This window comes from Mauremys mutica, chromosome 3 (assembly GCF_020497125.1).
Source record: "Mauremys mutica isolate MM-2020 ecotype Southern chromosome 3, ASM2049712v1, whole genome shotgun sequence".
NCBI lineage: Eukaryota > Metazoa > Chordata > Testudines > Geoemydidae > Mauremys > Mauremys mutica.
The window spans coordinates 120,865,867-120,888,771 of record NC_059074.1 but is presented as its reverse complement, the minus strand read 5'-3'; the positions used below and the strand labels follow the sequence as shown (position 1 = coordinate 120,888,771).

Below are 22,905 nucleotides of genomic sequence, written 5' to 3'. Positions count from 1 at the left end.
TCACGAATCTCATCCAAAACACCGATGTCCAGTTCCCACAGAGCAAGTCTCCTCAGAAATGGCTCTAATTAGAGATATTAAGGCAGAGAACAAACTCCATTGCTGCTTGCCACAGTTCCCCTCAATAGACAATACATCACAAAGCTAATGACAATGCAGCAGTTCTTTGAAGACTAAACAGTGCTCACATACTAAGAAAAACAACTTGTAAGACTGTGTAACAGCTCCCTCTGGCAACTCCCACCATAACAATATGTCAAAAGGCATCCAGGCAACCGGTGTGTAGCAGCTGTGGTGCTACAGGAGCCATCAATGACATTTGTCTCTCACTGCTCCTTCCCCATTAGCAGGAAAACAATGGCCACAACGGGAGGCCCTATGAAAGTGCTTCTGTGGCCTGACGTAGGACAGAGGTGAAAAGCGTGGTTATGGCTCGTCTGCCCAGTTTGAGCACAGCTTATGCCAGCACCCTGAGCCACTTCATAAGGTTAATTAATTATTCATTATTATTACCAACTGATTTAGGAGCATGGTATCATCGGGCTTGATTCTCCTCTCACCTGTATTGGTGAAAATCAGGAATAACTATCTGCACAATGGCGTTACACTGGTGTAAAATTAATGTACATGAGAGCAGAATCGGGCCCATGGTCAAAGTTGCTTCTCTGCTTTTTCACTGTGACAATGCAACATTACATCCCAAGCAGCATGCTGCCAGCACATTGGATTGTGCAGGAAGCAGTATGATCTAGTGGCTAGGCCTTGGTGAGACTCAGGAGACCTGGGTTCTATCTCCGGCTGTACCACTGCCCTGCTGTGTAGCAATGGACAAGTCACTTTACTTTATTGTACTTCATTTTCTCCTCCCACCCTTTGCCTGCCTTGCCTATTTGGACTCTAAGTGCTTCAGGGCAGGGGCTGTCTCTCATTATAGGGATGTACAGTGCTTAGCACAATGAGGTTCTAATCACAACTGGAAACTCTAATAAAATTAATAATAATCATGATGTGTGTATTTGTCCTACTGGACAAACTGTTAAAATGTGGAATCCCTTTACCTGGTATCAAACATATAAATAACTTCCAAAGCATAGGCAGCGTGTAATGGAAGCAAGGGGAGGCTAAGTCTCCCCAAATCTTGTGCCACTGGGGTGGGGGAGGGAGGGAGTGATGGATTTGGGGACCCCTGAAAAAAATCTCCCCCAGCCAAGGCCCCACGGCTGGAGGAGCCTGCAGTGGCACAGAACTTTTTTGGTCTTGGGTCTGCAGTGGGTGAGGGCGGGGAGGAAGAATGAGTGGGGGGTGGAGTCTTGGAGGGGAAGAGGTGGAGTGGGGGCGGAACGGGGCTGCGGCTGTGGGTGGAATGGGGGTGGCACCATGGGGAAAGGGGCGGAATGGGGGTGAAGTGGGGCAGGGCTGTGGGTGGAATGGAGGTGGGGCCACAGGGGGAAGAGGCAGAATAGGGTGGGGCCATGGGCAAGGCCAGTGGTGGAAGGGAGGGAACGTGGGAGATGCTCCAGGCTCGGAGCTCCAGCCAGGACAAAGAGCTCTGCTGTGGTCCCAGCCGAGGCTGAGAGCTTGACCCCGTCCAGGGCCGAGCTCTCAGTCCCCTCCCCTGTAGCCTCAACTGAGCTCTAAGGCTCACCCCACCCCGAACCCAGCAGGGGACATGGGGGGTGGGGCCAAGCTCTCAGTCCTGCCCTGGCCATGGCCATGGGGGGGTGTGGGGGCTGAGAGCAGTAAGCGGGGGCTTGGCCTCAGCCAGAAGAGGTGGGGCAGGGGGTGAGCCTCCCCATGGGGAACCTTCACCTGCCGACCATGTTCCAAAGTAAAAAACAAACTAGCAGAACCAAAATCCGCCAAAGAACAATGAAACACTGAAAGTTAGGAGCAAGGCTTCACTACTTTGCTCCTGAATGTACTTGATATTTGTATGTACCGTGCTGTGCCGAATGTATCAACTGGATCCTAATATTCCATTGGTTTCAGTGGAATGGCACTGGATGGCACCTGTAGTCTTGCAGAGGACCAGCAGTGAAAGAGTTAAAGGACACCCAGACTGTTCATTCTGGAAGCTAGTTAAAGGTTGAAAATTCTGTGAACAAACACTGAAAATGCTAACTGTGAAATTAGAAAATAGTAAGGATAACTAAAACCATCATAAATGCTATGCCACCGCCCGCCACATTATTCCCTTAAATTGCTCCCCTGCCCTTTTCCACGTCAGTGATATGCTTCTACCAATAATGAATAGTGAAAGATCATGTGTAAGAGGGAAAAAACATGGAGTACGGAATAGTTTACCTCGGAACTTATTGATATCTGATACAAGCACGATGGCAAATGATTTCTATATCATGGGTAACCTGACTCACTGCTGATTACATACAAAGAGTCAATGCAAGAATGTATGGCATGTAAAATGTTCAGTATCAGAATGAATTTTACTATTATTCCCCCTCACTTCCTGCCCCCAAAGAACCATTCTTGATAATGGAAACTACACACCTAATCTTCCATTCACTTGCCTGAAATGTCCCTCTTTTCTCTCCTATTCCCTGCACTCATTTTCCTTCAAGATGCCATAACTTGATTCTAAGACATACACATCAAATAATATAGGGCCCGATCCAAAGATCACTGAAGTCAATGGAAGTCTTTCCATTGATTTCAACGGGCTTTGGATCAGGCCCATAAAGTCAGTGGCAGAACTAGTCTAAGTTCCAGCTTCCTTGACTAATTCTCTACTTTTCTGAGCATCACTTAAAAGCACACGTGTTCCAAACTGATGCGCCAGCGCTGTATGATGTTTCCTGGTGAAGCTCTGAGAACAAACAAGCATTTCCCAATCTCTCTTTCTCCCACTCAATGTGCCCGATCCAAAACATTTTCTAATCTGGCCTTCAGCATTCAGGGTTTATTTATTTATTTATTAATATTTCATATAATTAAAGCTGTAAGGAAATTGTGGGCTGCGATTTTGTTCCTGAAAAGTCAACTTTCAGCACACACTGCAATATTGCTGCAAATTTTAGTGGTGCTGTGACCTGTCCACCAGGTTGCAATGCTGCTCACTCAAATTAGGCCAGGCTACCCCAGTGTCATTACTGGGTCAGGCTGGTGGCAGAGGGGGACTAGGCAGAGGATGGGTCCAGGCTCTTCAACGGGCTTGCCCTGTTTGCTGCCCTGGCTCTACACTGAGTGCTGCTGCCTGCACTCAGTTCCGAGGGCACTGGCCTTGCACTTTGCCCATGTGCAGTTCTGCCTCCACTAGGTGGTGCAGGCCAGGCCTGCTGAGCAGCAGCGGCTCCTGCATGACCTCAAGGACTTCACCTTCCACAGCTGCCTGGCCACACTGGAGGATGGGCTCAGGAACAGCCCTGTGAATGGGACTCGGGGAGGCAGGAGCTTGTGCCTTCGGCAGGACACAGTGACAAGACACGGGACACCCGGTGGTGTCAGATCCAACAGGGCCTCTAGGGGGTCTCTGAGCTGGAGCCAGCTCCAGGGCACCAGGGCTCAGGACCCTGCATCCTTCTCTGGGGATTGGAGGAATTGGAGGGGGGTTTCCAGCCCCTGTTGGAGGGTAAAGGACCCTGCTGCCAACTCAACATCTAGTCAGTTACAAAACAAGAGTGCCCATGTACACCTGCACCTCCCACACCTCTGGCCCCCTACCCTGCAACCCTACTACACCTCTGACCCCCTACCCTGCAACCCTACCACACCTCTGCCTTGGGGACACTTCTACACACATCAGCATGTGACCAATATGACACAGGGACAGTTGGGATAAATCTGAGTGGCTTTTCAACCCTGTGAGCCAGGTTGCAATGCCACTCACTCAAATTTGGCCCCACACCAAAACTACAACAAATTATGGCTGCAACTTTTGAACCTAAAAAAATCACACCTTTCTTACAGCTTTAATTATGAGAGCGTTATAGAGGTCAGGATTTTCCAAGCTAGTTTTTAGATTCACAAAATCAGTTTGAATTCACAAACCATTTGCTCCTTAATTTTTTCCTCTAAAAGGAGTTTAAACATTTAACTCCCCCATGTTTTTAATTATAGGGAAACTTGTGTTATGTACATAGGTGGTGGAACTAGGGGTGCGAGGGTGCTGCAGCACCCCCTGGCTTGAAGTGGTTCCATCATATACAGGGTTTACAATTTGGTTCAATGGCTCTCAGCATCCCCGCTATAAAAATTGTTCCAGCACCCCTGGTTATGTATGGAGGAGAGATGAACCTCCCCAAAAGCCGGATTGACCATGTGTATACTGTTATCTTTCCATTAGAAGCGCTCTCTCTCCTCCTCTGCTCCTTTCTTCAGTTTTTCTGCATCTATGCTGCACTAAACTTGTTTCTGCTGTATTTTCACCCTATTTATTTACTGGACATGTCCCTCTTTACTTCATCTCTGCTCCTTTTTTTCAGTGTCTCCCCGAAGCAGAACATTAACCCAACAATTAAGCTCTAGTCAAACTTTTGAACCCATTAGATTCAAGTTGGTTAAGGACAAAACAGCTATGAGCATCTTTAATTTCAATAATCAATACCTATTCTAGAAAGTGGGTGGGGTTAATGAATTGGTTACAGCAACTCCTAGGCGGCAAGATAAAACAAATCCACTGATTTTCTTACCACTGATCTGTACTTTTCTTGTCCTCATCATCCAGTCTTACACTCACATGGAAGGTTGGTTGAGATACTGAGGGAAAAATATGCCAGCATTAGACCCTTGGTCTTACTGGAGTGGTCCAGCTCTGAAAATGGTATGAAATGATGGATTCAGTTTCTAACAGAGTTTCTGTGGTTTGACAGGAATAAAGGCAGCTGCATCTGACTATCTCTCTCTGAGCTGCGTTATTTAATCTTCCCAAGCGCTCCCCTCTTCTCTCTTCATCAGCAACTGAAATTTTAATCTTGAATCATCCCCTTTTCCTTGCAGGTCCCTCTCAGGATTACTTTGTTGTTGTTTGGCAGGGGGCTGGGAAATGGAAAAGAGCCCGGTCATTGAAGTCAAGGTTCTGTATAAGTTAATGCTGTATGATGGGCCAGGAGATAGCAAAGTATTGGTGCATTAATTAGGCTCATAGGCAAATATCTGCCAGATATGAGCCTCAGAGTGGTTATTAATATGTTGTTTTGTGACGGATGTTATGCTGTTGCTCCTTTGTCAAAAAAAAGTACATCATATGCTGCACCCTCCTGGACACTAATAGTATAGCGTATTTTTCAGAGAATTACTTCATACAAAAGATGTAATAAGATTAAAGTATTAATCCGATCAGTGAAAATTCAGTTTCCATGGCTTCTTCTGAATGATCTTCCCTTGTTTTGATTGGTCTGAAGCTCAAGTGGGATTCAGAAACAGAAGCTTTATCTATACTATATCCTGGCAAATTCAAACTGTGGATTTAGATAGCATGTCCTCATCTACAAACTATGCCTCCTCCCTGCCTGAGGGCAGAAAAGTGACTCACACAAGTATGACACAATATTGAGTCAACTGGAACCACTGCATACATATATTTTTAATTGTACATAAACTGATACTTAAATGGAGAAGGCATTTTGCTTGCTTTGCAAAAATTCACTTTACTCCCCTTATGCAGTTTCAGTTTTAAAAAAGCCAGAAATGAAAAGCAATTTGTGGGAAAGGCGAGCTGAAAGGGAAGAAGTCAAGTTTGCTTGCTGCCCATGTTCTTGTGCTGATCTGTATTTAAGTGACCAGCCGCAAGTGCATTTAGGATGATGTCAGAAAAAGCTTGGATAAGAAGGGGGCCTAAGTTGTTGAAGTGAAAGGCATTGCGATGTGTGTTATCCAATCTATTATGGTTTAATTTTTGAACTGCATCTTTAAATGGGGAGAAGTCCTCCTTCCTGCTAATGAGGGAAAACCCTAGTAGAGTTCTGATGCAGCCTACCACAGAAGAGAGACATACAGTGCATGTCTTCCTGCTGACAGAAAACATACTATTCTTCCTTCTTGCTTTCCTTGTCCTCTAAAGATTATTCTGACTGCAAGTGGCTGATTTCTATTTGTGTACAAAGATACACAAAATAAATAGCGAGGGGAAAATGGATGAAATTGAAAAGTTGTGTCTTTCTTTTCTTTCCTAGTTTTCTTCTTATTCTATCTTTTGTTTTTGGGAGACAGTTAGAATATGAAGGTGAATCAAGTTAGAAAATGGCAAAGGAGGAGCAGATAGGGAGGGAGTGGATTAGTGGTTTAACTACTACCACCGCAGAAGCCAGCAACAGCCCCATCCCTCGGCTTGCTCAAGAAGCCAAGTGTCAGTAAAGGCAGGAGCACACATTGCAATAGACTCACTGTAGTTTTTACAATGAGTTCGTGGTATCTGAAAGGTCCTGGCTTGACATCCTTAGATGCTGAAGAGATACAGCCTGGGAAATAGCAGTGCCCAATGGCCCAGCCAATGTGCCCTAGCCTCCAGGGGGCAGAGAGAAGTTCACTCTCCAACCTCTTTTTATCTTTGTTCTCACTCATGAGGTTGTGGATGTGGATGCAGATCTGCTAGGAGCTGGACCGAGATCAACAACCCATTTTATGATCACACAAGACAATAAAAATCCATCAGATGGTAAAGACTATTGATCTGGACTCTTATTTAAACTTCTGCCCTACACGTGAAAAACTGTGTCCCCCATTACCAATTCCTCAATCTTTCCAGTCCCCTGTAGCAGTCCTTTAAACAGGGCCAAATTCTACAGGGGTAGGGTATTCAAATCATACCTTATACTTACGCAGTGTCTTTCACAAGAATTGCTGTACCCTCCACTGAAATGCAACAGCCTCTTATCTGGAATGCAGTAGCTATTTAACAACAACCTGCAACATACTACACCACAGTTTAAGATAGTAACCGAAGGAGAATACAATACCCAGGAGATTTCACTGGATTTACTTCTGAGTTTCACCAATGCAAATGAGATCAGACCGAGGTGTTCTGGCTTCAATGGGAGTTTTGAGGAAGTAGTGAATGATCAGGCAATTTGTGTGATCGTTGTGTTAAATACTATATACTAACTAGTTGAGTATGGATGTTATAAAAAACATAGCAACCATGGATTGAAAACTGCAATGTAAATATGCTAGATAGGTGTCATGCTGTCTGAATTCAGAGTGGTAGCTGTGTTAGTCTGTATCAGCAAAAACAACAAGGAGTCCTTGTGGCACCTTAGAGGCTAACAACTTTATTTGGGCATAAGCTTTTGTGGGCTATAACCCACTTCATCCGATGCATGGAGTGGAAAATACAGCAGGCAGGTATATATACACAGCACATGAAAAGATGGGAGTTGCCTTACCAAGTGAGGGGTCAGTGCTAACGAGTCAAGGCCACTTCCACCTTAATTGAATTGGCTCATTAGCACTGACCCCCCACTTGGTAAGGCAACTCCCATCTTTTCATGTGCTGTGTATTTATACCTGCCTACTGTATTTTCCACTCCATGCATCGGATGAAGTGGGTTATAGCCCACAAAAGCTTATGCCCAAATAAATTTGTTCGTCTCTAAGGTGCCACAAGAACTCCTCATTGTTTATGCTGTCTGAAGTGGCTTACAACTGTGAGTGCCATCCGAGGTCAGACTGTCAAAAAACAGGGCAGACACTCCAAACTGATGGTATAATCCAGGGGTCGGCAACCTATGGCAAACACAAGATGGCACACAAGCCGATTTTTAATGGCACGCTGCTGCCTGCCAGGGTCCCGGCAGGCAGCAGCGTGCCATTACAAATCCTGCCCAGCACGGCCCGGCCCGCTCTTCTCTGCCCTCCGCAGGGCCAGGGGGCAGGGGGAAGAAGCTTGGTTCTGCCGGCTCCCCTGCCTCTTCCCCCGGTGTGCTGGGTTCCTGCCCCTCCTCCTCCTTCTGTCCATCCCTCCCTCCCTCCCTGCCGGCCGATCAGCTGATGGCCCTTGCGAGGGAGGGGGTGGGGGAGGAGCGGAGTCAGCGTGCTCGTTCCTCCCAGTGGAGGCAGAGAAGAAGCGGGGGTAGGGCGTTGGGGGGGAGAGGAGGAATTGGGGCATATCCCCTCCAGCCCCCTGCCATGAGCACCCCAGAACCCCAGCCCACACCCCCAGCCCTCTGCCCTGAGCCCTGCAGCCCTGCACACACCCCAGGCTCCTGCCCTGAGCCCTGTACCCCCCTCACACACACCCAGCACTCTGCTTGACTCCTTCACACATACCCCCCCAGACCCCAGCCCTGATTCTGGCACCCCCACACATACCCAGGCCCCCCACACCCCATGCCCTGACACTTGCACCCCCACCCCCACATGCGCCCAGCCCTCTGCCCTGACTCTTGCACTCCCCCACATACCCAGCCCCCCCATACCTCATGCACCCCCCTCTCTCTCTCACACACAGCATTCCACAGTAATGGTTTGCTTTGTCCCAGAGCAGATAAGCATGCCGGATGTCAGAAACGGAGCTTTCAAAGGGCATATCCACATGCCTGCAGCTGAGTTCAAAACAATGAGAAGAGTGGCCACTTGACTTCAGGAGAGCATGGGACATTTCCAGAGGCCAATCACAGCGCAGTAATGCAACACGTCGTCCACACTGGCACCCGGGTGTTTCAGCTGGGGTGCAGCTGGCTTTTTGCTTCTCATGGAGGTGGATTACCAGAAGTGCTCCAGCTGTAGAGTCTAGGCACTCTAAGTGCCTTGCCAGTGTGGACACCTCAGGAGTTAGGGTGCCCGGGGCTTCTTTAATGCGCTCTAACTTGCAAATGTAGCCAAGCTCTTAGTTGACTAAATGCAAATTGAGCTTGTGAATTTCTATTGTCAAACACAATCACCCATGCTTTGAAGTTAGCAATCTACTTCCTTGCATTCACAAGTAATTTAGTTACAATGATATACTTAATGCAATTGTCTGTCGTTACATTAAAATAAGGCTAGATAAGTGAAGTAATACAAATAACATTTTATTAGTTTTCATGCAGTTGACATATCAAACATCTCATTTTAGCACTAACACACACTTTAATCTAGGGTTATCTAATAACCAGGTATACATAATATAAGGTGATAGCAATCAACAATTTACAGATAAGTGAAGACAATATCGTTCACATTTCCTTTGAATTAACACTCAAGTGAATGAGTATACTTGCCATTTCTTTGATATACGCACACAAGCGAATTGGTCAATGGCTTTGATTTGAGCTGGCCTGTCAGTGTCACAGTATGAATCATTCACTCTTCTTGATATATGTATATATTACTTTAAAAAATCTATTTATGTTACATATGTTATGGCTGAGGTATCAAAATGGTGAGGGTGAAATTCTGTCCCCTTGAAGTCAATGGCAAAACTCCCATTGACTTCAATGGGGCCAGGATTTCACCCTGTTTAACACAGCCATTCAGTGAAATATAGTAGCGTCATTTGCTTTTTGCCTTTTAACATCTTTCATTTTGATTGGTTAGCATTTCCTTCCACTTTGCACAAGTTAATGAGCCAGACAATAGGAAGAAGAATAAAATGGTCAACGATCAAATTTAGAACCTGCAAAGATCAAACTGACACTGTGTTGTTTCAATGTATAGGTCATGTGACAAATTGTGATCTTTTGTCCTTGTATTGAAGACTGCAAAAATGGGGAATTACAAAGATTCATGCTATTTCATTTATACTTTGTAGACTGAGGATTTGAATTTCCTCAGATGCTGGAACCACCACCGAATGACACTCGGCAGTGAAATGCTGCAGAAATGATTATGCATTGTGATTTCAGTTTCATAAAAATATCAGACTTGCCCCTCAAAGTTTTATCTAAACTATTTTTTTGCAAGAGATTGCAATTGAGGCAGTTGGAAAATTTCCAGGGGCTAGAATGCAAAGGCTATTTCCTGTATACACTGTAGAACGCACGCCACAGCACATCCTGTCCTTGTCCAAGAACATCCCTTTGGTGAGTTCAGATTTTTCAATAAAATAGGTCTGGCTGGATGGGGGGGGGGGAGGGAGGGATGAGAAGCACACAAAACCCTCCCCCTTCCTTATGCAGCTTGCACGAGTGTCTGTCACAACCGAGTCCTTGCATTAGGGGATGGGGTGGGACCCAAAGGGGTGGGGAGGAGAGGGAAGGAGGTGGGGTCACAGTCCTGCGCCCTCCAGGCCAGCCCACAGAGGAATCAGAATGCATCAGGTGGAAGAACAGGCTTCATCATCCTAACAGATAATACAGTCCATGTGGTTCCCTTGTGTATGATGAGCCACATGGGGAGGGATTGAGCTTCTCTGAAGTACAATCCCTCTCCAAGATCCCTATAGGGCAGTTGTGCTATGTACTATTCCCTAATTCAGGCCTGTGGTGTTGCCATAATTTCTCTATAGTATTCAGTATAAGAAATCAGAAGTATTATTGTCTCATAATTCCCCTTAACAAGCAAGGCCATATTTGATTGATGACTCTCCACTACCTATAAAGTTTAGTACATTGAATTCAGAATGCAAACTGCTGCTGAATTAGATCTTATTACTGACATATTACCTCTCCAACTACTTAGTTTTCAGTCTTAATGGGGGCTTCACATTTTCTCTTTATTTTTTCCACTGAAGACTGCTGCCAGACTCTCTTTGGGATTCACACTCTTCTAGGGCTTGATCCTGCTTCAGTGAAATCAATGGGAGATTTTCCTCTCCCCCCCGCCAACTTGCCCTTCTATTCCATGGATATCTCATGGCTAGCTCTGCTCTGGTTATCTTTTCCCTACAGATCTCCATCAAGCTCACTTTCTGGGGGACATATATCTACCTGTCTTGACTCTATCTGTTCCTGAGTGTAATTAGCAATAGATCGTTCCAGTAAATGTTTCAGTACTAAAGTCTTCCTACTGGAAAAGTGTCCTGTTTGTCCCTTCTCTGTGATTACTATCACTTTCTTTGATTCAGATATTTTTGTTTCCAAGATCACAGATTTAACACCACTATACTCTAACCCCACTCACTCTCCTCTTCTAGTCCTGACCTCTGTCTTCTTCCTTTAATTTCTCTTAATTTTGGAGTGGCTACCTCAACACAACTGATTCTTGTCCTCAAGCACCTTCCCCTTTTTTCCCCTTTAGGTTATAATTGACACGTTTCTGGCTTTTTCTAACATGTTGTGGTGCTAAAGATTAAGGAAAATAAATGTATACACTAGCACAAATGACATAGGTTGACTCCGTGGTCACTCTTTTTTTCATTTTACAGTAAACTGAATTTCAAGGGTCAACTTTTATTTAAAAAGCGATCTACAACTGATTATATTTTAACCACTATGCTAACTGAAGTCCCCCAACTCTGATTTAAACTCTGATAAACACCTGCCCTCAGGCAGGCCTCTCAGGATATCAAACAAAGAAGAGCAAACACTACCAGATCAGAAATGGACAGAGAATTATACCAGTGTAAGTGAGGTAGAACCAGGTCTGAGGCTAGTTTAAGAAACAACCACACAGTGGAGGGAGTACACTAAGGTCTTTAGCTTGGGGAAAGGAGCAATTCAGGGTATGTCTATACTGCAGTTAAAAACCTATGGTGGACCCACACTAGCTAACTCAGACTTGTGGAGCTCAGACTAAGGGGCAGTTTATTGCAGTGTAGATGTTTGGCCTCTAGGACCTTGCGAGGTGGGAGAGTCCCAAAGCTTGGGGTGCAGCCCGAGCCTGAACATCTATGCCACAATTAAACAGCCCCTTAGCTCAAGCCCCAAAACACTGACTCAGCTGGCATGGGCTAGCTGCAGGTGTCTAACTGCAGTGTAGATAAACCCTTAGTGTCCAAGTGCTCCTTATACCAGCCTTCCCCCCCAAAAAGACATAGCTGATGCGTTGCTCATTACATAAGAAGGGTTGAAACCTTTTTTTTTTCCTAAAACAAACTGAAGATAGTGAGAAATTGCAGCAGAACAGTTTGAACAGCTGTGTGAATAACTGATTTTTGATTCACTGCAATTCCAAAAAACTGAAAACAATTGTTTTGGGTCATCCCCAAAACAATTTTTATTTGAAATTTATTGTGAATTGAAAAGTCAAAAAAATTCATTTCAGGTTGAATGAAATGTTTTAATTGTCCAAAACCAAAATATTTTGTTTGGATTTTTTAATTCTTTAATTTTTTAAAAAATAAAATGTGGAAGGACAATATTTTCAATAAAAAATTCTAGATGTTTCACCTTTTTTAGATTTTTTTTTCTGACATGAACAATTTGGCAAAAGTGATGAATTAACGTCACATTTCAGTTTAACCAAATTTGCATTTTTTTGCCAGAAAAAAAGTTTTGGCTGAATAATTTCACCCAGCTCTAGTAAAAAGTTTCCACAAACCCTTATATTCTATACACTCAAATGGTTTATAGAAAACTAAACAAATTTAACAGTTACTTGAGAACTTCAGTCCAATTCATTGCTGCCAAAGCTAGGAGTCATTTTGATCTTGTTTACAAGTTACCTTGCAGACACTGTTTGCCAAGTAATGTGTTTTTCCCCCCAATATGCCTGTCTTGTCTATATGGGGACACTCAGGAAAATTAATCTGAATGATAAGTGAATTAGTTAAACTGCATTAAACCCCTGTGTGAACGTGCTCATTCAGAATTAAAGTGGCCTTAATTCAGTTTAGCATATTTCACTTTGGAATTAACTTTCCTGAGTATCTGCATATAGACAAGCTCTAAGTTTAGCTGGGTATAAGAATGCTATTTCCACTTTACGGTTTGCAAAAAGCTTGTTTGGTGGGCAGACATCTCACATTTAGCCTGAGATTTAGGGCAAATATTTGGAAAAAATAATGGGACAGATCCTCAGCTGGTGTAAATTGGACACACAGAGCTATGCCAATTTACACCAGCTGAAAATCTGGCCTAATATATGTTGTTTTCCATTGTACGGTCTAGAAGATCTGCTTGTTCCTGGCTGCAGTTAGGATTCTGTCCTGATCAATGTCCACAGAGACTGTTACAATTCTTGAATTTCTATTATTAATGGAATCCTATTCTATTCTTTTGATAGGGAATCTGCAGACTCTTTCAATTTAAACCTGTTCTTCAGTTTTCAGCACCCACAACTTCAGTTATCCAGCCACACACTTGAAAAGCCGACAAGATCTCTGCATTCCATTCCATCTGGAAATTCTACAACCCACAGACAAGCAGCCGGCTCTTGATTTTCCAGCATTCTCCCATGCGGTATTCCAATGATTTATTGCTTTACAGTCTGAATGTCATGATATGGTCAAAAATCTCATTTTTGTTATCCACCTTTTTAAAGTTAATCTGTCCCCAGTACTTGAGTGAGCTCACCCTGTTTTCCACATTATTAACATGAGACGCCTGTTGATCCTGGCTAGCATCCAGGGATACTTTAATTTCAGAAATTTCAAATTTGAGTTAATTTGTTTAAAAATTGTCCAATACAGTTTTCGGAACTCACAAAAGGGCCGCATCTTTGAAAATACTAAAATGAGTCCCTAAAGTCAGGGTTTATTTTTTAATCAAAGAGCTTTAAAAGCTAAGTCAATTGGGCCTCTCAGTACCCTCTGAGGTAACTTCTATACCAGATAGGGAAACTGAGGCACAGAGAGGTTAAAGTAACTTGCCCAAAATCACAGCGGCAGAGCGAGCAATAGAGCCCAGGAGTCCTGGCTTCTTGTCTCTGTCCTAGCCACTAGACAACACAACCTCCTGAACTAGCTGAGGCTCAACTAAGGGTTAACCTCCAGAGTGCTAGGAGCTTTGAAAGGACAGACTAATAGACATGCTGGGCCGTGTGCAGGTTTAAAGGTGGACATGTGGGTGGGAGGAAATGGCAGGTATTTTAGGAGGAGGCAGGGAGGTCCCTGGAGTTTGGGACTAAATCAAAAGGTCTGAGTAGCTCCCAGAAGTTTGTCTGCTATTGAAGTTTATGGTATTTTCTGTTCTTCGCTTTCTGCCTTTTTTCCTGGAAATAATAGTGCCTCAAGCCTGGTCCTACAACCATCCACACACTGTCAACTGAAGAACAGCTGGCCCTTTACTTATCCCTCTCTCTTCTCTGACCCAGGTGTTTTTTCCCATTCTGTACGAACAGTAAATCCTTCCCTTCTTCACTTCTCAGCTACCTCCCTGAACTGATTTCCACCCCACGCACAACTCATCTCCTCTTCCAGTGGGACTAGTCCCTGCTGTTAATGAAAATCACGTTTCTCTAGTCTGCTACCAGGGTTCTCTGGAGCATCTTATGGGATCCTGCTCTCTGCAGTGCTTCACAAAGGGCGTAGTGGAATAATATCCACTGCAGCAGGAAGTTCGATAGCAGAGCATTAAAGGATCCTGTTGAGAAAATGAGTGCTTCACAGAGCTACAGATAGGAACAGATCTAGGTTTTATGGGACTCTATGCAGAGTAACTCACGTGGAGTCCCATCCAGCTCCCCCTTCCTTAATTTATTTACACCCTCTCCCATCCTTAGCCAGTTCGGAGCTCCCTCCCCTTCAGGGAGTTACTTGCATATTTGACTCCACACCTTGAGGTGAGGCTCCCCCACCAACCCAACGTAGTCTGGAAGGCTACGAACCAATGCTGAAGTTTAATTTTTCCAAGAGAGAGGGCATTTAGGGCATTTAGGGAATCTCTGCTAGTGTTGAAATCAGTCTGGATCATGGGTGAGCATAGGGATGTGGCAGGCTGGCGAGAAGATTTTGTGTGGGTGTGGCTATGTCTGTGGAAAGGAGGAGCCCAGCTCATAGACCTAAGGTTGATAGTGGTTACTGGCATGTTAGACATTGTTAGGAATTAAAACAAAACAAAAATCCACAAATCCTTCTCCGCAAGTAAACATCAACAACAAAACCCAATCCTAGAGTATGTCTAAAATCCAAAAACAATGAGAGCGGGATTTCTTTGATGAAACTGTAGAATGACAATATAACCCAGTTAACATTACTTGCACCTGATTTTCTTCTCGCTTACACTGGTATAAATCAGGCATAGCTGCATTTATGCCAATACAACATTGTAACTGAGATTGGCATCAGGGTCTTGGCATTGAAGACACAGAATAGCAGTTATTTGTATTTTGCTCAGTGGCAAAAAGTAATTTTCCCCTCTGCTGATACTCATGCCTTCTTGTCAACTGTCGGAAATGGACAACGTCCACTTTGATTGCATTGGCCTTGATAGCACTACAAAAGTAATCTCCTCCTTTGATATTCACCCCTTCTTGTAAACTGCTGAGAATAGGCCACTTCCACCTTAATTGAATTAGGCTCCTTAGCACTGACCCCCACTTGGTAAGGCAACTACCATCTTTTCACGTGCTGTAATATTTATACTGCTTTCTGTAATTTTCACTCCATCCATCTGATGAAGTGGGTTTTAACCCACAAAAGTTTATGCCCAAATAAATGTGTTAGTCTCTAGGTGGCACAAGGACTCCTGGTTGTTTTTTGTATTTTTTTTTCAGTAATGCTCTCCCTACCTTTAGCTTAGCAAAACGAGGCCTAACAATTTCAGAGCTAAAGCATGCCCTGTATGATAGGAGAGTGCTTTCATCTTTTCCCAGCATCTAATACAAACATTTAAACGTTATTTTGTAAGATCCTCAATTCAAGGTAATGTTTGAACATTTAGACTGTGGCAGAGTGGGTCACAGAACAGGGAGAATGATTAACTTAATTTGACTATCTTGTTTGTTTGATGCTGTCTAAGTCGAGTGTGAGTCAATAAAACTGACACAGCATTAACACAGCTTTCAGCACAGAGCCAGCCTGTCCCAAAATGGGGATTAGCAAAGCCGTCTTTCTGTTACTTTTATTTCTATATGCAGGTAAGGTTTCTTTATATTGCATTTTAATCAGTGTGATTCTGGCCCAACTTTCCAAATTTGGTGCTTGAAATTGGGTACCTAAATCCATATTTAGGCACCTAATTCAAAGGGCCTGATTTGCAGAGGTGCTGAGCAACCACTGCTCCTAGAGAGGAAAATGGGAGCTGTGGTTGTGCAGCAACTCTGCAAATCAGGCCACTTTTATTTACTTGCCAAACTTGAGGCACCCAAGTCAGCAAACATTGACCTATATATTTAAAAGCGCAAATTAGTAATGTTCCTACCCTTTAAAGATCTATGTGAAAGCCACACAGCCCAGGGTCACTTATCTTCTCTCAAATCTATATTTGCTGCTCCTTTATGAAGGCTCTCTCACAAAGCATGACACCTACAGAAAGGGGACCCTGCAGTCCTGACTAACTGCTGCTGCTAGTATTTATTAGTATTAGAGAGATTTGGAAAATTGAAATTCTATCTGGATTTCAGATGTCTTAAAGCAGTGCTGAAAGTGGCCTGAAAAAAATGTGTGTGGGAGGGAGGGAGGAAGAGAGTCTATCATAATTTGGGAGCAGCATTTTTGTTAAAAAAGTGCTTAAAGTGCACCCTTTAGTGACCTGGCTTGATTATTATTAGTATTGTTATTGCCAGATCTGCGACCCCTGGGGGATCTCCCCGCTTTAAGCTCTGAAAATGTTCAGAAGTATTTGGGTTCAGAGATTAGGCTTTCCCATTAAAAGAGTAAGTGCCAGCCACAATATTTCTATCTAGAGCCTAGTTCAGATTCTGAATTCCTTCAAAGCTCCAGAATCTCCTGATCTAAATTTTGGTTTAGTCCCCTCTATACTTAAAATAATTGTTATGTATTATATACTATATTGTATATCCTTGTCTATACTAGCATATATATGTCTCATTTCCTGATTTATATGTTCTTCTGATTCAATGTAATACACCACTATGATACTTGCTAATTTTTGTGATTGTGTCATAACATGGCGCCCTTAGAATGAATAACAACACTCAGATTGAGTTGTTTGCAACTTTGCCATACTACATTCAACAAGGGATCGGTTAAACAAAGGATTTGGCAGCACTAAATGGTGTAAATCGTGAAACTTCAGTGGTAGCAGAGATCTCACATATTTATCCTGCTCTTTGCTAAAGTCCCAGGAAAAATGATGAACCATCCTTCAATATTTTTGTGTTGAACAAATGACAACAGATTGACCAGTGGCCAGATTTTCAGAGGTAATGAAACCAATGGGAGCTGAATGTACTCAGCACCTTTGAAAACTAGGCCAATAAAGGCCTAATATAAAAGCTGTTTAAGTCCACGGAAAGACTCCATGTGGGCTTTCGATCAGAGCTGAGGTCTGTTTATTACATCAGTTACTATCAAACATCCCATGTCTGATTTTGATTTATTTAGTGCAGTATTACAGATTGTTATTTTTTGTTTGTTTTTAAATCCAAAGGTGTTTTTTTTTTAAGCAGAAACAAAAGAAAACATCCCCTGTAGCTTGGAGATTTTAGTCTCTTCTGTGGCCAGCTTCTTATAAGAGGCTTTCCTATTACTGATTTGTATGAGGCAATAAAGCATTTTAATAGATTGGAATTTAATCTTCAGTAGTCTAGACTCCATAAGATTAGTTCTTCAAAAGATAAAAACAAGAGGATTTATAAAATGCTAGACAATATGTTAAGCCTTTTAAAATACATATTTGTTTTATGAAGATCAGCAAATGCTATGGAGATTTTGAATAAGTACTCTGTGTGCTGTACAAATGATAAGACTCAGATATCAAAACCTGATGGCATTTCTTCCTGCAGACATCGTATATGTCTACATGAACTGCTGCAATAGCAGTTTTAAAAGTAAGGTTAACAATCAAGGCAATATGTCATATGATTATATAACAACTTTATCTTGATAGAGATCATATGGAAAGATAAAAGAAGAAAACAGGGATGTGTTTTGTGTGTGATTGTGTGGGAGTGAGGGATATAAAAGAAACAGCTGTTGTAGTTACTTGTAAAAGGTATGAACAGATTCTAGCTAATGGAAGTTAGGATTTAGAAATATTACAGAGGGGCCCTTCTATAACAAAAGATAGTAATTATTTGATGTTAAAGCATATCCAAGTGAATTTAAATTCTAGTTTCTGAGTTGTCCTTACTGACATGAATACTCCCAACTGAAATCAAAGGGATTATTTATGTGAGTGAGGACTATTTATATGATTAGAGGTTTACAGGATTTTGTCCTCTGTTGGCAAGGTATTTAAGAAACATACTCAGTATTTGCCTTACCAATCTGTTCATGGGCCTTTCTCAAACTGCTGTAAATGTCAATCGTTGTTCCCTTTTCTGAATAAGAAAGTAACATCTTTTTAATGTTAGAGAATTCCACAGACTAAGAAAAAACTGCAGTAGGCACATGTCACAAGCTCAGTGCTGGGTGAAAAAAAACATCAACATTATTCACATACATTTTCATTGTTTTCTCAAACTAGTATTCTCTGTAGTGACACTATGAGGGAAAGGAAAAGAAAAAAATCATATGCCTTTAAAAATTAATTTTAGACCATCAACACTGAATGCCTTAATCAGAACCATATGGTTATTGCATGGTGTCGCTATGGGACAGAGGTAAGGTTGTTTGGATACCCTAGCAGTATATTTTCATATCTTATGTGTGGACGTCTTTAAGTTTAACCTTTATCCTGAATTTTCAGGATTAGTAATGAATGTATCTGAGATGAGCACAACATCCCTATATTTTACCCTAAATTACTGATATATTCTCTCAATCTTACTTCTTAATACCATTTTTGTCTGGGAATACAATAAAGCGTGGAATCAGCAAGATATATGTGTAGCACATCTAAGTAACTATGTGACCTTATTATTGTAACTGTTTTCCTAGTCCTGTCTGTCCTCCCTGTTCTTGTTCGTAGCCATCACTTGCATCATGTCTACCATTAGATTGTATGCTCCTAGGGATGGACCACAGGCCAAAATCTGCCTTCAGCAACACCAGTGTAAATCCACAGCAACTTTAATGACTTCTGTTGGGTCTTGATTTATACTGATAGGACTGAGAGAAGAATTTGCCTCTTTGTCTATTTTATTTGTCTGAAAGGCACCTAGCATACTGTAGATGCTAAGTGATGATTAAGAATAATGTTGTATTGCAGGGTGATTATTGTAGAACTTGAATGAACAAAATCACTCCATTTTCAAGTTATGCTGGCTAATGCCAGCAGAGGCCCACTATGGTCACAGGCAGGGGTGAGCTGCAGCGGGTTCGCGGGAACCCGTTGTTAAATTTTAGCAGCCATTTTAGAACCGCTTGTTAAGGGCTGCTAAATTTAACAAAAGTTCCCACCCACTCCTCTCCTGCTCTGCCCCCTTCTCCTCCCCCTTCCCTGCTTCCCGCGAATCAGATGTTCGCGGGAAGCCTGAACAAGCAGCATGGAGGCAGCCAGCAGGTAAGCTGGGGCGCGGAGGGGGAGGGGAGGTGCGGCTGGCTCAGCAGCTCCCGGTCCCAGACCGCGGCTCCCTCCAGCCCAGCGCCGGCCCAGGGAGTCGGGCCCCGCGGCTGCCGCCGAGCGGCCGGGCCCCGGTGCCGGCCCGGGGAGTCGGGCCGAGCGGCCGGGCCCCGGTGCCGGCCCGGCCCGGGGAGTCGGGCCGAGCGGCCAGGCCCCGGTGCCGGCCTGGCCCGGGGAGTCGGGCCGAGCGGCCGGGCCCCGGTGCCGGCCCGGCCCGGGGAGTCAGGTCCCGGAGTCGGGCTGGCCCGGCCCGGGGAGTCGGGCCGGCCCGGGGAGTTGGGCCCCGGTGCCGGGCCGGCCCGGGGAGTCGGGCCCCGCGGCGCCGGTCGTGGTCCTGGCAGAGTGGACCCGGTCCCCAGGCAGTGTGGTAAGGGGGCAGGGAGGGGGTGGGTTGTGGGGGGGTGGATAGGGGTCAGGGCAGTCAGAGGGCAGGGAACAGGGGGATTGAATGGCGGCAAGGGTCCCGGGGAGCAGTCAGGAAAGAGCAGGGTTGGATGAGGTGGTGGGGGCACTCAGGGACAGAGAGAAGGGGTAGTTGTATGGGGTAGGAGTTCTGGGGGGCCATTGAGAATGAGAGGAGGGGTTGGGTGGGGCAGCAAGGGGCAGTCAGGGGACAGGGAAGGGGGGGATGGGTCAGGGGTCTCGGAGTGTGTGTGTTAAGGAACATGAGGGGTTGGATGGGGCACGACCCCCCCCCCCACGGAGGGGGGGGAAGGAGGGAACCCGTTGTTAAAATTTTGGAGGGAGGAGGGAACCCGTTGTTAAAAATTTGGCAGCTCATCACTGGTCACAGGAATGTCTCTTTTCAGAATTAGGGCTCTGTAACTATTCTGCTTGAACTGTGTTTACCAAGGAGGTATAGTCAGTCAAGTGGCTATTAGATTTGTGTCAAGTTTATGCTCACCATTAAACAATAAATCCCATTTATAGAAGGGAAGATTCCTTTTTGGCTTTGGAATGGGTTATTGTTACTTCAAGCCCCCTGTAACTTGGCTTGTGTCAGTGGTCACTAGGCTTTCCTTATTGACTGTGCTCACTGCGCTAGGCCAATCACTTTCCCTCCCTTGGGATGGACTGCACTATTTCCCCCCAAACAGTCTTAAACCACAGGGATCTTCAATGCAACCAAGTTCATTAGAATCAGACAGAGAAAAATCGTAATAAAATAATATAAATGATATCAAAGCAGTCCTAGCCAGATCTGTAAAAGCTAATTTAAAACAGATACAGACCTGTATATAAAGAAAGAGAAATCAGATAATAAGGTACTCACGTGTTTAGCATAATGCCTCGTGTGGCATCTTGTGATCTGTCAAAGTGACCACTGCTCTTACAGACAAGCTGTGGTCCAGCCTATCAGAGTCAAAAGATGCTTATCTTGTTGTGTACAACACTGATATTATAGTGAGTAGGTATTAGATTGCATTAACTTTCCCCATAGAGTCCCTTGTTTGGGAAATTACTATTTGTACAGGTGTCCTGTCCTTGGGATGTTCCTTTCTCATACAACAGCCATTGTATGTTTCCAGTTCTATTCAGTATTTTTGGATTGTCCTCTCCTAAGTAGCTTGGGGGACATCTGAATCCTGTTCCTTCGCAGGTTCATTTCTAAAGCTTCTTGGAATGCATGGAAGTATCACTCAGTCATATATGTCTTTTCTTAGCTTAGGCCTCGTTTACACACAACTTGCACTGATTTAACTAAAGGAGTGTTTTTAAATGGATTTAGTTGAAGCAATGGGCCTTCCTCCTGCTCTCCTCCTCCCTCCTGAGGGAAAAAAAAAACAATTTCCCATGTGCCCTTCCCAGGCAGTTGAGCATCTGGAAGACTGCAAGGAGATGTACTATCTCAATCTGGACATCGGTGTCCTTCATAGAATTTAGCGAGTAGAGGGGGGGCGTGATCCGTGAAGAGTAAGAAGGAGTTCCCTAATAGATAATAGTATAGGTCCTCTATGGTCCATTTCACAGCCAGGGCCTCTTTTTCAATCTCCTCCTGTGGGAATAGCTTCATACTCAGATACAATATTGGATGTTTCTCACCTCTTATCTCTTGGGACAACATGGCCTCAAGACCTACTTCTGACATGTCCGTCTGAAGGATAAAAGGCTCTGAAAAATTTAGGTGGAAGAGAACTGGCCCCTGAGCTAGCCAGTTCCTCAGAGTTCTGAAGGCCCTGTCACATGCCTTTGTCCATTGCATCTTCCCAAGGTGGGTGCTTTTTACTAGGTCGGTAAGGCGGGGGTGCGACTATTGTGGCAAAGCCAGGCACAACCCCCCTATAATAGGCAGCCTGACCTAGGAAATGTTGCACCTGCTTCTTGGTTGACATGGTCATACCATCGGTTAGTGCCTGGACCTTATCCACTGGGAGTGTTGCTGGCCCCACCCTATTGGGGTACCCGAAGTATGTCACTTCTCTATGCCCAAGGTGGCACTTAGCTAGATTTGCAGTAAGCCTTCTCAAGGGCTTGAACAACCACGATGATGTGTTGTAAGTGGTCTTCCTGACTGTAGCTATAGATGACTATGTCGTCAATATAGGCGTCCATGGGTCATGGGGCTGCAGCACCTTATTTGTCAGTCACTGAAAGGTGGCAGATGCTCTGTCGGCCAAAAGGCATAGTTACAAATTGATAGATGCTAAAGGGAGTAGGAAAGGCTGCCTTCTCCTGAGACACCTTTGCAATAGGGATTTGCCAGTATCCTATAGTCAAATCTAGCATGGATATATACTCGGCGCTCCCCAGTCTCTCTAGTAGCTCATCCACCCGGGCATCGGATACACATCTAATAGCAATATCATGTTGACCTTTCTAAATTCTATGCAGAATCTCATTGAGCTGTTGGGTTTTGGCACCAGCACAATAAGGCTTCTTTACTCACTGTGGGACTTCTTGATGACTCTCAGTGTCAGCATAGCCTGGAGTTCTTTGCGGACCACCTCCCACCTTTTCTTTGGCAGAGGTCGATGAGTCTCCTGTACTTGCTACATCCTCCCTGGGAGGGCTGAGAACACTATGGGGAAGGCCTGAGTCAGTCGCAGTGTTTTGTCTTGCTGTCTTTGATTGAGCTCCGGCTCCACTGACACAGTGGGTGGGTCTGTGGATGTCATGGCTTGAGGCCCCAGTTCTGGTTCTGGGGAATAAAGAGCTATCAGAAGGCCATCTTGAGTTTTCCAGGCCTTCAGTAGGTTGATGTGATAAATTTGCATCTCCTCCATCTCCCAGGCTGATGGATCTCATAATAAACTGGCCCTACTCTTCTTACCACTTCAAGTGGCCCCTGCCACAGGGCCAATAGTTTTGACTCGGGCATTGGGAGTAACAACAAGCCCTGTCACCTGGTTTGAATGTTCACAACTGTGTCCCCTTTTTGTTGGTCTATTCCCGGGCCTTCAAGAGACCTTCAAGAGGTTTTCCTTAGCAAAATCTCATAGCAGTTTCAGCTATTCTTGAAAATTGGAACATATATGGCACTGAGCCCACTACCCCAGTCTCCTGTTCTTTCCAGGCCTCCCGGAGG

General features: G+C 44.4%; 1 protein-coding gene across 2 annotated transcripts in view; it reads left to right on the top strand.

The window, feature by feature from the left end:
• Positions 1–15,684: 15,684 nt before the first annotated feature.
• Positions 15,685–22,905, top strand: part of LOC123367290 (plasminogen-like) — a 61,439-nt gene continuing 54,218 nt past the window's right edge. The window contains exon 1 of one of the 2 annotated variants that reach the window (XM_045011429.1): positions 15,685–15,828. In XM_045011429.1, the coding sequence (XP_044867364.1) occupies positions 15,780–15,828 (49 nt within the window). In that variant the 5' untranslated portion in view covers positions 15,685–15,779. Of the gene's footprint in view, positions 15,829–18,440; positions 18,478–22,905 lie in introns of those variants that run through there. The other variant, XM_045011430.1, reaches the window with a different exon arrangement.